Source organism: Acomys russatus, chromosome 8, assembly GCF_903995435.1.
Source record: "Acomys russatus chromosome 8, mAcoRus1.1, whole genome shotgun sequence".
In the NCBI taxonomy this organism is placed as follows: Eukaryota; Metazoa; Chordata; class Mammalia; order Rodentia; family Muridae; genus Acomys; species Acomys russatus.
Window position 1 is genome coordinate 28,314,265 of NC_067144.1, and position 14,534 is coordinate 28,328,798.

Here is a 14,534-nt window from a genome sequence, read left to right on the forward strand (position 1 = left end):
TCATTACTAAGGATTTGAGGTCATTTTCTTGTATTTCCGTTGTATTTCAGTTCTCTGGGTTGTTTTCTTTGGGATAGATGGAAACTGGAGACGTCATGTTGTTTTAGGGTTTTTTTGCGTATGCTTTTTAGCTGTCCTTTAGACATCTTGCCGTCTTTGTTTTTGTTGGGTAGCTTCCAGAGTTGGATGGAGGGAGTCTGATGATAGATTCACTTGTTTTCTCATGATTTCCCTAGGCTGGGAGCTCAAAGCTTCACTGGTGTGGATGTTAGGAGGTTAGCCCTATTGTTCTGGTCTCTCACAGCCAGTGATCTTCAGCCCCCTGCGCTGTGGGTCCTGCAATTGTTCTGGGTCTCTGAATGAGCTTTGGGTCAGGCCAAGGTATCCACCACCTTCTGTGTTCCCTGCCAAGTCCAGCCAGGAACACTGGGCCCGAACCACGGCCTGAGCTCAGCTAGATTATCAGGGCCTGAACCGTCTGCCGAGCTCAGCTAGGGATTCTGGGCCCAAAATGCACACAGGGTCCAGACAGAAGTTTTGGGCTTGGACTAAGCACCAAGCTGAGCTAGGGCCTTTTGGCCCAAAGTGCGTGCTGTGGCCAGTTATTGACTCAGGGCCCGAACTGTCCACCAAACTCAGCCAGGAATTCTGGATTCAAACTGCACACTGTGTCCAACCAGAGTCTTAGAGCTGGTGGAACCGAGCGCTCTGTCCAGCCTGCGTCACAGCAGGAGAACTGCGGCTGCACTGAGTCAGCGCCGGTGTTGGAACTGAGCGCTCCGCCCAGGCTGTGTCACAGCAAGAGAACTGCGGCTCCACTGAGTTAGCGCTGGTGGTGAAACCGAGCGGTCTGCCCAGACTGTGTCACCACAGGGGAGCTGCCGCTGAGCTGAGGTGGTGCCTAGGATGGAACTGAGCGCTCCACCAAGCCTGCGCCACAGCAGGAGAACTGCGGCTGCTCTGAGTTAGTGCCAATGGTGGGACCAAGTGTTCCGCCCAGACTGTGTCACCGCAGGGGAGCTGCTGATGAGCTGAGGTGGCGCCTAGGGTGGAACTGAGTGCTCCACTAAGCCTGTGCCACAGCAGGGGAGCTGTGGCCGAAGCTGAGTTAGTGCCTTGGGCAGAATTGCTTGCTGGGCTGGGCCAGTACCCGGGACTCTGGGGCCGAACTGTCCGCCGAGTCCAGTCTGTGTCCGAAGGCTCCACGCGACTCAAATCCTGCCCCGAGTCCCCTCTCCCACAACAACTCCCACCAGCCACCCCACAAATCGTCTCCACTGGAAGGCTATGAGCTGCAAACCTCAGCTACCACCGCTGGTGCTGCTGGTGCTGCTGCCTCTGCCGCTACTGCTCCGATCAGAGAAAATCCACGCTCCTCCCGTGTGCAGGGGCACTCAGGTCCTCCGCACCCTGGTCCCTCCGAACCGCTGCCGTGATGTTCAGACCTCGGTGTTCCTGGCTCAGAAATCTGTGCAATTCCCTGAATTGTTCACTGGAGCCTCCAAACGCAGTCCACACTGCTTGCCGCCATCTTGGATCCTCTCATTTCCTTTTCTGTACATATACTTAACTGAATAAGATCTCCTTTGTTGATTGTTTGTTTTATTTCCTGAGTGACTAAAATTTTGTCTATTGCTATATCTTGAATGTTTCTTCTACTCTTTTCTCTAACAGCATCAGAGTTTCAGGTCTCATACTAATGTCTTTGATCCATTTGGAGTTGATTCCTATATGAGGTGAGAGCTAGAACCTGTTTTCATTCAGTTGCATATGGACACCCAGTACTATTTGTTGACAAGCGTATTTTCGTCCCATGTATACTTTTGGCATCTTTGTAAAAATCAGTCGGCTACTTTGGTAATGTTGTTGGTTCATCTCCATAAAATGATGGTCAGGTTCTATTGCTAAAGACAGTACCTATGTAACTCATGAAACATGGATGAGTTGAGCTGGTGCCTACCTGAAACCTCCAGCCACTACCGACTGTTGTTCGTGGTACTGGAAAGTACTCTGCATGCTACCACAGGGAAAAGGTAAAACTCCTTAATGGGATGTCTCCATCAAATCCCTCCTCCCAAGGACTCATGGAACTCTGCAGAAGAGGAGGCAGAGAAATTCCAAAAGCCAGTGGTAATGGAAGAGATCCAACAAAACAAGGCCTTCTAGACACAGAAGAACTGACACACGTATGAGCTCACAGAGACTGAAGCAACATGCACACAGCCTCCACATGTCTAAGCCACAGGGGATCTCAAGAAGTAGACGGAGCCCCAACCCTAACATAGAAACTGTCTCCATTTGGAAACTTCCCACAAAGGGAAAGCTATCTTTTCCCAAAAGTCTCACTGAGTATATAACTACACAACTGTAAGCACCCTGCCCCGCAGTAGATGGTCAAGACAAAATAGACTCAATAGTATTTTTAGAGTTCCTTGTGGTTTTTTTGGCTTCTTTTTCCTGTTTGTTTTGTCCTATAATGCTTTGTTTTGACTTTATTTCTATTATTATTTTTTAGATGGCTGCTGTTTGTTTTCTAATGTCTGTGTGTGTGTGTGTGTGTGTGTGTGTGTGTGTGTGAGAGAGAGAGAGAGAGAGAGAGAGAGAGAGAGAGAGAGAGAGAGAGAGAGAGAAGCAAGAAAGGGTGTGGATTTGGGCAGGTAGAGAGGATAGGAAAGGACTTAGGGAAGGGTTTTTTGTTTCTTTTTATAAACTAGTGTATGCAGTCCAGCCTGGCCTCACATTCACAGTGTGGCCAGTGGCCCTGACGTTCATGATTCTCCTACCTCCCTCTCTGTGCACCTGGCTTGGGACTATTATATTGTGATCAGTTCTACAGAACTCAAGAAAGGAATACAAACAGGTTCCAGAAGTATAGAGCAGGAAAGTGGAAAGAGGGAAGCACACTTATGTTGCTTCTACTGTTCTGCCTCAGTCCTGTTGTTCAGTCACAAGGCAGACAAGCAGGAAGGGAGAGAGACAGGATGAACTCTTCATGATTCTGTTTCTATACTTTTTGAAAATGGTGTTTCTTCAACCATGGGAGGTGTTCATTAGTGGATCAAATAGCTTTAGTTAGGGCATGACATCTGGAGAAAGGAGTTTAATGAAGTCATCTCATGTGGAGTGTCTACACTGCACCTGGCAAGGGGCTGCAAGAAGGAAGGCAGGGCTCCTCTACAAACTGGCAAAGTTAGGTCACTCCTGAATGGGAAAGAATTCATTAATATCTTGTAAATGTACTTTTCAAGATGTTGACATATCAGTGATGATAAAACTTTGTATAAATGTCTTACAATCATTTAAATATTTAAACATTGCTATTTAAATATTTTCTAGAGTCAAGTTGTATGAATAGGACTCAAACAACAGAGAATGGTTCCTTACCTATCGCAGCAGGTAATACTCTTCCTTATCTTGTGGCCAGCACTGGGGAATGGAGCGTTGACCTTGCTTAGAAAGAGTAGCTAATGCCTTGGCTACTGGACAGATTTAGGATGAGAAGAGAAATCTGGTGATGAGTGTTATGGGATGAGGGACCCTGAATGCTTCTCTCCCAACATTTGGCTGTGGGATTAGCACCCTCCCAGGTGTGTGCTGAAGCAGTTTTTTCTTTATCTAATTAGATGACATTTAATTGGATGAGACTTAGGAGGACATGAATAGTCCAAAGAGGAAAGTGACATAGAAATAGGACAGTTGAGATAGTTAGTGCAACGGTTATCATAAGCAGGCTTATTCATGGGCAATTCTGCTGCTGTTAAAGTGGTGGCATTACTTGACTTTTGTCACAGGTGACTGTTAATGGATAATTTTGTTGAGTAACTACGACTCAGCAAAGTTTATCCCTCATGGACTGTTGAAGTCTGTGTGAGTGTGAGATTTGATGATACTAGGTTGTGCAGCACACAGGCAATGAATTTTTACTTTATAAGATGAAAATGTATTTAATTCTGTAGAACAAATAGAAACAAGAGCTTTGAGAAAAATATATTTATTTATGTTATATGAGTGCTCTATCTGCTTGTACTCCTGCATGCCAGAAAAGGGTAGCACATTCCAGGATAGGTGGTGTGAGCTACCATGTGGTTGCTGGGAATTGAACTCAAGACCTCTGGAAGAAGAGATGGTACTCTTGTCCACTGAGCCACCTCTCCAGCCTCCTTTTATGATCTTTTGTTCCCTATATAGCAATTTTTATTTGCATCAAATTACAGAATACCATCTGTAAACACAAAGTTACAATCTGAATGTAGTGCAAATGTTGGGGAATTTATTCAGTCATCCCAAGCCCATCAGATGTCTGAAACACACTGAAGAGTTTATGTGGAAAAATTAGTGTGATAAATGTTTCTGTACCTTCTTTGACCAGTTATTGGATTCAAGATATGTGAAATACATTCATGTACACCCACACTTCCAAATTCAGCATATTGATATAAAAAGCTCAAGAATGATGCCAGCATTAATTCCTTAGATTTTCTGTATGTTTGTTGTGTAGCATAGACATTCTTTTGCTTCTGTTTGAGATACACAACTAGTCCAATCCTACTATTAAAAAGCACACCAGCTCTTCATTGTAGTGTGGGTACCTTAGCATAACAAATAATTATATTCTTTCTGCTCTGTGTCTTTAATTGTTGCATGGAAAGCATGAAACTATTATAAGTCAATGTTTAAGAAATCAAGTTTGAAGCTTATTATGACTGTTTGTCTGTTTCTTTTTATAAACTAGTGTATGCAGTCCAGCCTGGCCTCACATTCACAGTGTGGCCAGCGGCCCTGACGTTCATGATATTCTTGCCTCCCTCTCTGTGCACCTGGCTTGGGACTATTATATTGTGATCAGTTCTACAGAACTCAAGAAAGGAATACAAACAGGTTCCAGAAGTATAGAGCAGGAAAGTGGAAAGAGGGAAGTACACTTATGCTGCTCCTACTGTTCTGCCTAGTTCCTGTTGTTCAGTCACAAGGCAGACAAGCAGGAAGGGAGAGAGACAGGATGAACTCTTCATGATTCTGTTTCTCTTTCTGTTTCTTCATTTTTTGAAAATGGTGTTTCTTCAACCATGGGAGGTGTTCATTAGTGGATCAAATAGCTTTAGTTAGGGCATGACATCTGGAGAAAGGAGTTTAATGAAGTCATCTCATGTGGAGTGTCTACACTGCACCTGGCAAGGGGCTGCAAGAAGGAAGGCAGGGCTCCTCTACAAACTGGCAAAGTTAGGTCACTCCTGAATGGGAAAGAATTCATTAATATCTTGTAAATGTACTTTTCAAGATGTTGACATATCAGTGATGATAAAACTTTGTATAAATGTCTTACAATCATTTAAATATTTAAACATTGCTATTTAAATATTTTCTAGAGTCAAGTTGTATGAATAGGACTCAAACAACAGAGAATGGTTCCTTACCTATCGCAGCAGGTAATACTCTTCCTTATCTTGTGGCCAGCACTGGGGAATGGAGCGTTGACCTTGCTTAGAAAGAGTAGCTAATGCCTTGGCTACTGGACAGATTTAAGATGAGAAGAGGAATCTGGTGATGTGAGTGTAATGGGATGAGGGACCCTGAATGCTTCTCTCCCAACATTTGGCTGAGATAGTTAGTGCAACGGTTATCATAAGCAGGCTTATTCATGGGCAATTCTGCTGCTGTTAAAGTGGTGGCATTACTGACTTTTTTTAACAACTAATTCTATTGAGTAACAATACTCAGCAAACTTTATCCATCATGGACTCTTTAAGTCAATGTACAGGCGGTGTGAGGTTTTATGGTGCAAGATCGTCCAGCACATAGGCATGTAGCGTACTTTTCTCTTAACAAATGTATTTTATAATGAACTTATTAACTGAGAGTACCTCCCTTATAAACTGATTAATCTAAATGATAGGAAAAGAGGATTAAAGAATAACAAAACTGTAAGGGTATGAGTTCTGAGGAATGATTCTCCTGGTGTAATCAGCAGGAATTCTCCTACTGGAACATGGCGTAACCCGAACCCGGAACCTCAGCAGGAGCTGGAGCCTCAAAGCTTGTGCTCGAGCGGTTCTCTCTAGGAGTGTCTTGAGTGGAGCAATGAACAGGCAAAACTATCCCAAGTCTCCAGAAGCCCCACCTCCAGTTCTGGGATCATTTATCTTCCCAGAGTCTGTTCATGGGATCTTTTCAGTTGGCAACAATCAAACTCCCGCACGAGGTGGTTTGTCTTTTAGTGGATTAACCTCACCTGCTCTCACAAGACTGTTCCAATCCCACACTTGGGATCATAACAAAAACAGATTTTTTTCTCTCCTTCACAGGCATTGATTTTTTATTTTACAAGATGAATAATGTATTTAATTCTGATGAATTGAAGAGAGAGAAACAAAGAATTTTGAGAAAAATCTAATATTTCTGGAATACAATCAGCCACACAGTGTTCTAGTGTAAGGTCACATAAGCTACGTGGACAGACTTAACACACAAGGTTTCCTTTTCTCATTCTCTTTGTGTTTGTGCAGTTAACACTACACTGTTTGTACAGATGGGGGAAAAGGCTCTGCTCTGCTGCCCTGCTATTCCATTGACAGAAGCAATATTAATAATATGGACAATAACCCTCAGAGGCCTGCCTTCCTGCAGAATTACCTATAAAGTAGACACAAAGGAGACCAATAAAACCAACTGTACTGACAGGAGAGTCATCTGTGCTTCCATATCTGACCAGAGTCCTAACCTTCAGATCAGTGCAGTGGCCCTGGAGCATGATGGGTATTACTCATGTGAGATAGTAACACCTCAAGGGAATTTCCTAGGTGGATATGACCTGCAAGTGCTAGGTAAGTGACAATGTCACATAGTGTGGTGTTTCAGGCCACCAGATTTTAGATAGAAACACATGCCTTTGTAATTTTTGACAACACTGAGTCTTTTTTCCCCTTCTATCTCTACAGTCCCCCCTCATCTAACCCTGTTTCCAGGGGAAATTGGAACTGCAGTGTGTGAGGCAATTGCAGGCAAGCCGGCTGCGCAGATCTTTTGGACTCCAGATGAGGATTGTGGCACCAAGAAGGAATCACATAGCAATGGCACAGTGACAGTCAGGAGCACATGCCACTGGGAGCAGGACAATGTGTCTGCTGTGGTCTGCTTTGTCTCCCATTTGACTGGCAACTATAGTCTGTCCGTAGGACTGAAGGGAGATGGTGATTACCTTTTTTTTTGGCTCACTCTGTCTGTCTGTCTGTCTGTCTGTCTGTCTGTCTGTCTCTGTCTCTGTCTGTCTGTCTGTCTGTCTGTCTGTCTGTCTGTCTGTCTGTCTCTCTCTCTGTTTGTCTATGTTCCATACTACTTTTGCAGCGACCAGAGGCCATGTCATTCTATCAAAGGACTAGAACTCTGGTTCTCAGGATGGATAGCATCTGCTTTTACCTGGTGAACTATCCGCAGGCCCATCTTCCTCTTTTTCTTTTTTTGTTTTACTCTTTTATTTTTTCTCTTTTCTTTCTTCTTCTGAGGTAAGATTTCTCTTTGTAGCCAAGACTGGCCTTGAACTCACTATGTGCCTTAGTCTGCTGCCTGAGTGCTGGTATTACAGAAACACTGTTCCTTTCTTCAGAGGGCCTGGCATTGAACGTACTCTTCAGATGTAGGCAATGAATAACCCCACACAGGAAATGCCACTTATTTTGACATTGTTTTAAGGCTAGGAAATGCTCTTTGTGTTGGAGAAGTATTTTGTAACTTTGCATCAGGCAGAAAGAATTGTTGGTACTAAATAATTCTTATCTGTACTTCTCTAAATGCCTTTTTAAAAGGACCTCCATAAAAAATTTTCATATTTCAGGGATATGTAGACTTTAACTCTGATATTCTTAATATAATACATCAATATTTTTAGAGTGTTTTAACAAATGAGAACAGTGTTTTTTCTCCTCCTGATTTTCTTGCTTCTTGCAGTCATTCAAAGTGAGAAACAGATTTTTGATGCCAACATTTATAAAAAGTTATTTATACATTTGAAGCTCATGCTATGATGATAAAAAAGAGAACATTCCTTCTTTATATTGTGTTGCAGAACACAATATGACAGTTAGGAGCAAAGTCTTTGCATAACATAGCTTCTCTGTATAAATTTAGATATTATTCAAAATGTTCCAACTTTCTGGGTACTCGGCCAATCCCTTCTGTCCTTTCTGAGGAAACAGGAGTCTTAGTGTCTGAAAAGACAGCAAGTAACATAAGAACTTCCTGTGTCATTCTTTCTTTTTCTTTTTTCTTTTGGAAGGCATCTCTTCTTTTCTTTTCTTTCTTTCTTTTTTTTTTTTTGAATAAAGAGACTGGTCTTTTTCTTTCGTTGAAGTCTTCTGTTTTTTTTAATAATTATTATTAATCTGATACACATCTTTTTTAGTTTAAAACTCTTTTAAAATTTGTTATTTTGCACTATATATGTATATTATCACTTTGATAATATTTTTCTCATTATCCTCTCTTATCGTTTTCTTTTGAACCCCTTCCTCCTGACATGATCCCCATTTTGTGTGTGTTTGTATATGTGTGTGTATGTGTGTGTGTATGTATGTTTGAGTGTGTGTATATTTATGTGTGTGTGTGTGTGTGTGTGTGTGTGTGTGTGTGTGTGTGTGTGTGATATTGTAGTTAATTCAGGTTGCTCGCATGAGCATGGATAGGGAATTATACAGTTGAAAGGACAGCTTCCAGTCTTTCCCCCATCAATTGTGGAACATTGACAGGTCCAGTCTTGAACCTGTAGCTGCTGCTGCTGTGAGTTCAATGCCTATTTCATGCCAGAAGGATGGGTTTTGCAACACTCCTCCTCACCCTCTGGCTCTTACATTCTTTTGGCCTCCCTTCCTCCATGTTCCCTGAAACTAGCATGGTAGAGATCCAGTGTTTAGAGCTGAACACTCCATTCAACAACTACTTATTTTTGGCACCTTGAACAGTTATGGGTGCCCACATTAACCATCACCCTCTGCAAACAGAAGTTTCTGTGACCAAGATTGAAGGCAGCATTAATCTCTAAGTATAAAATAAATACATAGAAGACAGCGGGACACCATGTTCATTTAGCGAACAACAGTAGTAGGCCCTCCCATCCCCGGGGCTCATGATCTTTCTGACCACCTGCTTTTGAGTATCTTTCAGTATCAGACAAGAATTTCTCCTTTATTTTATCAAAAAAATATACTATTATCTTGACTTATCGCCTTTGAACCATAAAATTTTCTGTCCATAGTTACAGGTAGCAAAGCAGGAGGACAACAGTACCTTCCATACATCGTCTCATCCCTTGTTATTTTGACCATCATAGGATGCATTTGGCTTTTGAAGATCAGCGGCTTCAGGTATTAACTGATGAATTTTTTCCTTCAACCTTGTTGGACTAGAAAAGAGTGAGGAATATGGGACTGACTGACTGGTACTTTAGGGAGTAACAACAATGCTCTCTTAAGCAAAGGGGATGCATGGAGAGTTAGAACGGGTTACTTTACATGGTGGCAGTGTTTAGTGAGCTGGTGAGCAAGCACTGTGAACTAAGCCAGTAAGGGCTTAGAAGCAGAACATGCTAATATCTTTAATTTGGGAAAATAGCTATGATAATTCTTTTCATGTCACAAAGAGATGGTGTCACATACATTTTATTGCATTGAGCTCCTATCTCAAAAATTTGCTTTTTTGCCTAAGATCCAGAATTTTTAAATTTATTATAGTAGCTGAAAATTAGTGTATTTCATCCATTTCTGGTAGTTCATTTCTGATTTACTGAGACTTACATATTAATTATCAGAACATTTTGATACTATAACTGTTCATTCTAAATAGTGATGTTGCCTGCAGTCACTTCAGATTGTTTTATTTTATTTTTTAGAAAATGTAAATTGCCAAAATCGGAAGCTATACCAGCTGTTGAGGAGGTAAGATAAATTAAGGAACATCTGCAAACTTTAAAACCACATGTCCTTAAATCTAGCAGCATAATCTGTAGTTTATATTAACATTCATGTTTTATTCTGATTTTACACTGTTAGTCGTCAGATATACTATTTTGATAATTGACTATCAAATTATATATATAGTTATATATTAAATTACATATAATATGATCTATGATAATATATAGTATATGTTATGATATATAACTATATCCATATCTTTCTATATCTATATGTTATCCAATCAAATTTTTCATCTGATAAACCGTATTTTAGGGACTTTGCCCTATTTGGGCTTCAATCTCTGGAGAAATCAGATGTGTGTTTTCTTCTCCATGAGGTTGTGTGTAATTTTTGATTTCCCCTCTTTGGCACCACAACCATTTCTCTCTCTATCTCTCTCTCTCTCCCTCCTTTTAAAAAAGATTTTTAAATTATGTTTTTTTGTTAACATATACATTTATATTATTACATAGACTAAAATAAACTATGTACAGCAAGAAGAACCATGAGACAATCAGGAATTATATAAATGTTACTTCCATAGTGATTTGGCTATCTGTGTTTGACAGACTTGAAGTAAACATCTTTCCTATCTTGTTGGTCCAATTTTCTGAATGAAGATCACTATCTATCAGATATCATCTCTATTAACTTAAAACATCTATCTTGATCCCAAAACATCTTAACCCCTAACCTACTAAGCTTAATTGAAAGACTAAACTATCTGGTCTTCAACCTCATGAGAAATTTGAGAAGGAATAAAACTTAAATATCTGAGTAAACCAGAAGTGCAGGTTAGCAGCCTCCAAAATCAAAAAATGACACACTTTACTGCCTGAACAGTCACCCAACACTCTCTATAACTTTGGAGCATCATCTTCAGCCTTTTGGCTCAGTATATCTGACAGACATATTTGTGAGGCAGGTACTTTCGAGGACTTGCTTACCCTGTATTGGCACAGTTAGGCTGTCAACTCTGCCTGCATCCAAGCTTGCCCATTTTTAGGCAGGATTCTGTCTGTGGTAGAAATGAGGACATTTTGCCCAGTGGCTTGTTTGCCACATTTGAAGCCATCTCCATAAGGAAGTTCTTTGATGCTCATCATCTTCTTTTAGGCAGGATGTTGCCAGGAGTAAACTTGTCTTGTTGTCAAAGGATCTTTATAATAATAAAAACATCTTTAAATGCCTCTGTAGGTCTCTGAGGCTTTTGAAGACTGTATTTAAATGGGAAGAGGTCAGCATAAGAACACCATTTCTCTCTTATCTAAGCTTAGAGCAACCTGCTCCTTAGTCTTCTGCAACTGGCTTCTTATTGTCTTTGGCTCATTTCTCATGCCACCTCATTGCTTTACATGTTTACTTTTGCCCAGCAACCATCTCACCCAAAATAAAAATAACCAACACATGTTTCTGATAGACTATCAGAACCAAGCCTTCTCTTCTATTTATGTAAGCCAGAGACACACGTGAGGATTATTAGTAAGTGCTCAGATGGTAGGAACCTGGGTAATTTTGTTAATGACTTTTAACTCCTTTGAATGGATTTTGACTTTGAGCTTTTTCCAAGGATGAAATGCAGCCATATGCGAGCTACACAGAGAAGAGCAACCCACTCTATGATACTGTGACCAAGGTGGAGGCACTTCCGGTGTTGTAAGATGACGTTCATGGCACAGACTGGCTTACTTTGTCAGCCATTGGAGCCATTGGAATCCAGAACCAAGAAAAATGAATCAAATAACACCATAATTACTGTGTTGTTTTCTTTAAAATTCTACAATGGAAGGATTACTTGGAAACTATCTCTTCTAAAGTTCTTAGAAAGCATAGATGTCCTAATGGATTCACATTTATGATCTTTCAAGATTGGAAGTTTGGAATCTTTGCTGCTACCAGTTAGTTCTTTGAAGAACCGATGTAACTCTTACAAAGAAAGCACATGGTTATGATAAAAGAGCAAATTGTGCAATATAGTATGATGAAAACTGAGTTTTCTCAAGAAATAACTGCATAAAGAACAATCATTATTAAAGAGTTTCTTGTGAGTTCTTCCAAAAATTTCTGTGTATAAGACATGCCTGTGGTATATGTGTGCATTTATGTATTTATTTTCCTATGTATACATATGCACACATCTGCTTGTCAAGACTTCTCCCTGTAAAAAGCATGCTGGAAAGCTGGACTTGTAAAACCTAATAATGTGAGCATTAGAGATCTCTTTATATCAGCAAAAGCAAAACTACCTCATTCTTTTTTATGGCTACATAGAATTTCACTGTATTATTACACTGTAATTTAATTAATCATGGCCCTTGGATGGGCATGTAGATTTTGTTCTAAGTGTGGTATTAAAACAATTCTGTGTAAAATGTTTCTTGTGGTTAATCTTACATTATGTGAGCATACCTGTGAGATAATTTCTTGGAATGTAATAGAATTCATTTTATTATTATCAGCCAAATTGTGTCAATTTATGCTTCCTCTGATTGTATTTGAATATGCCTTTCTCAAAATTCTTATATCTTTAATATTCTCTCTTACACAGTTTCTACTTTCCATTTTTAATTAGCCAGTTGGGTCATATGTCTTAAGGTTATGATATTAACTCTATTATTTGTTGAAACTGGACTCATTTTTGTCATGTCTGCAAGAGGGATAGATAGAGCATTTGTAATGACAATATTCTCAACTCCTTTTGTCGCTATAGAAGGGCTCATATCTCATGCCCAACAGTTTTACAGATGCTATGAATTGTGTATTTTTAAGATTCTATTCTGGTGTATTTATCACACAGCAACTATCTTTGGACTATAAATGTGTGTGTGTGTGTGGGGGGAAACTTGTGTTATTTACATCCTAAAGGGATGGCAATGGCATGATATGACTATTCGGTCCATTTTTTTTTGGAGGGAAATATTGGAAATACATATATTGATAATTTTGGTGTGTATTTCTAATTGTTAAAAATAAGCCTTTCCCCTTTATGTCAGGAAAAATATTTAAAATGGATTGAGTTTGTCTTATTTTGTTTGCCTTGTTTTTTTTTTTTTTTTTAAACAAAGCCTTGATTTTTACTGTGTACCTCAACTCCCTATAGAATCCAGGCCGGCTTCCCAAGGGCTATGATTACAACTGTGTGGCAAAAATAGTGCAAAAGTGTTTCTCATTATGGCGTAATGATAAAAATGAAAGCAAGACCCATTTACTCTTAATATGTCCCAATTGGGACAGTTAAGTCAACTATTTTGTCCATTAAAATAGTTTTATTTCTGGAGAATCCCATCTTTTTTCCTTCTCTATATTCCTCCCACCCCCCTACCACTTTGAAAGTTATGCATTATAACATATATGTATTAGTGGCCATTTTTTAATCCATGAACATCTAAAAATAGTGATATTGAGGTCTAATTGAAATCCCTGAAGTTTATTCTTTGAAATTAGGCTTTATCTCTGTATTGGTCAGGCTTCCCTAGTGGAACAGGGATAGAAGGAACATATGTTAGAAAGGATTAGGTGGCTATTCTGACACAGGAGAAGGTGGGACTCTAATAACTGCTCAGTCCATTGAGACTGGGTATCTCAGCAGCCCAAGCTGCTGCTGAAAGCCTGCAGTATTCCAGGAGAACCACCAGTGTCCACACTGAAGAGCCAAAGCTGAGTTCTGATGTCAGTGAAAATGGAAGCATCAGAGACAGCAGCTGCATAGGGTCAGCTGTGGAAGTAGCTACTTATAGTCGGTCACCTAGACATCCCTGGGCCATTTGGCCATGGGTCAAGTGTGTCCCATTACTGTGTTATATGACAAAGGACCTGGGTGTTTTCCATATGATGCTGGTTGTACAGACATATAATTCTGGTTATACAGAATTCAAGTGTTGTGGATGCTGCCACCCCTATTTAAAGAAAAGCTTGGGAGGCATCATCTTCATCAAGCATGTCAGCTTATAGTTTTCCTTTCTTCTGATGTCTTTAGTTTTGGCATCAGTGTAAAATGGAATGGAAGATCTCTATGTATTTGGGGAGGGCTTGGTACTTGTTATTATCTAAGTGTTAGGAATTTCCAGTGAAGGTATCATGCCCTGAATTCTTTTTAATTTTTTAATTGGGAGTTATGCTGTTACTCATTTAGTCTTATTACTAGTTGTGTTTGTTCAGACGTTTTATTCACTTATAATGCTTCCGTGTAGGCACTATGTTTGTAAGATTCTCTCCTTCTCAGTTATCTTGTTTGTTGGTTGTAATTATTCATGGCAGTCTCTAGTAATTTTTAGTAAAATTTAATAATTTTACTAAATTAAATTTAGTAATTTAATTTTCAAGTTTATCATCATCACCATCACCATTAGCAATAGCTGTAACAGTACTATAGAGTCATGGGTATCGCCATGCTGCCCCTACAGCGCCCTTACCTCCTCCTCCCAAGTGCTTGAATCACAGATGTCAACCACTGTTCTTGGCTTTCTTATGCTATTTTTTTGTTTCTATGATATCAATTGTAAAGTTTCCTCTTTCATTTTGGCATTTTCTATCTTTATCTTCTCTCCTTTTTTCTTGATAAATCTAAAAGTGTCCATTTTGTTTATATAT

The 14,534-nt window shown here is 39.9% G+C and overlaps 1 protein-coding gene across 1 annotated transcript in view; it reads left to right on the forward strand.

The window, feature by feature from the left end:
* Window positions 1-11,643, forward strand: part of Cd200r1 (CD200 receptor 1) — a 38,720-nt gene extending 27,077 nt beyond the window's left edge. Inside the window, exons 2-8 of the mRNA XM_051149981.1 lie at window positions 3,337-3,396; window positions 6,504-6,821; window positions 6,936-7,187; window positions 8,183-8,197; window positions 9,266-9,353; window positions 9,878-9,923; window positions 11,515-11,643. Of these exons, the coding sequence (XP_051005938.1) occupies window positions 3,337-3,396; window positions 6,504-6,821; window positions 6,936-7,187; window positions 8,183-8,197; window positions 9,266-9,353; window positions 9,878-9,923; window positions 11,515-11,604 (869 nt within the window). The 3' untranslated portion in view covers window positions 11,605-11,643. The remainder of the gene's footprint in view (window positions 1-3,336; window positions 3,397-6,503; window positions 6,822-6,935; window positions 7,188-8,182; window positions 8,198-9,265; window positions 9,354-9,877; window positions 9,924-11,514) is intronic.
* Window positions 11,644-14,534: the final 2,891 nt, after the last annotated feature.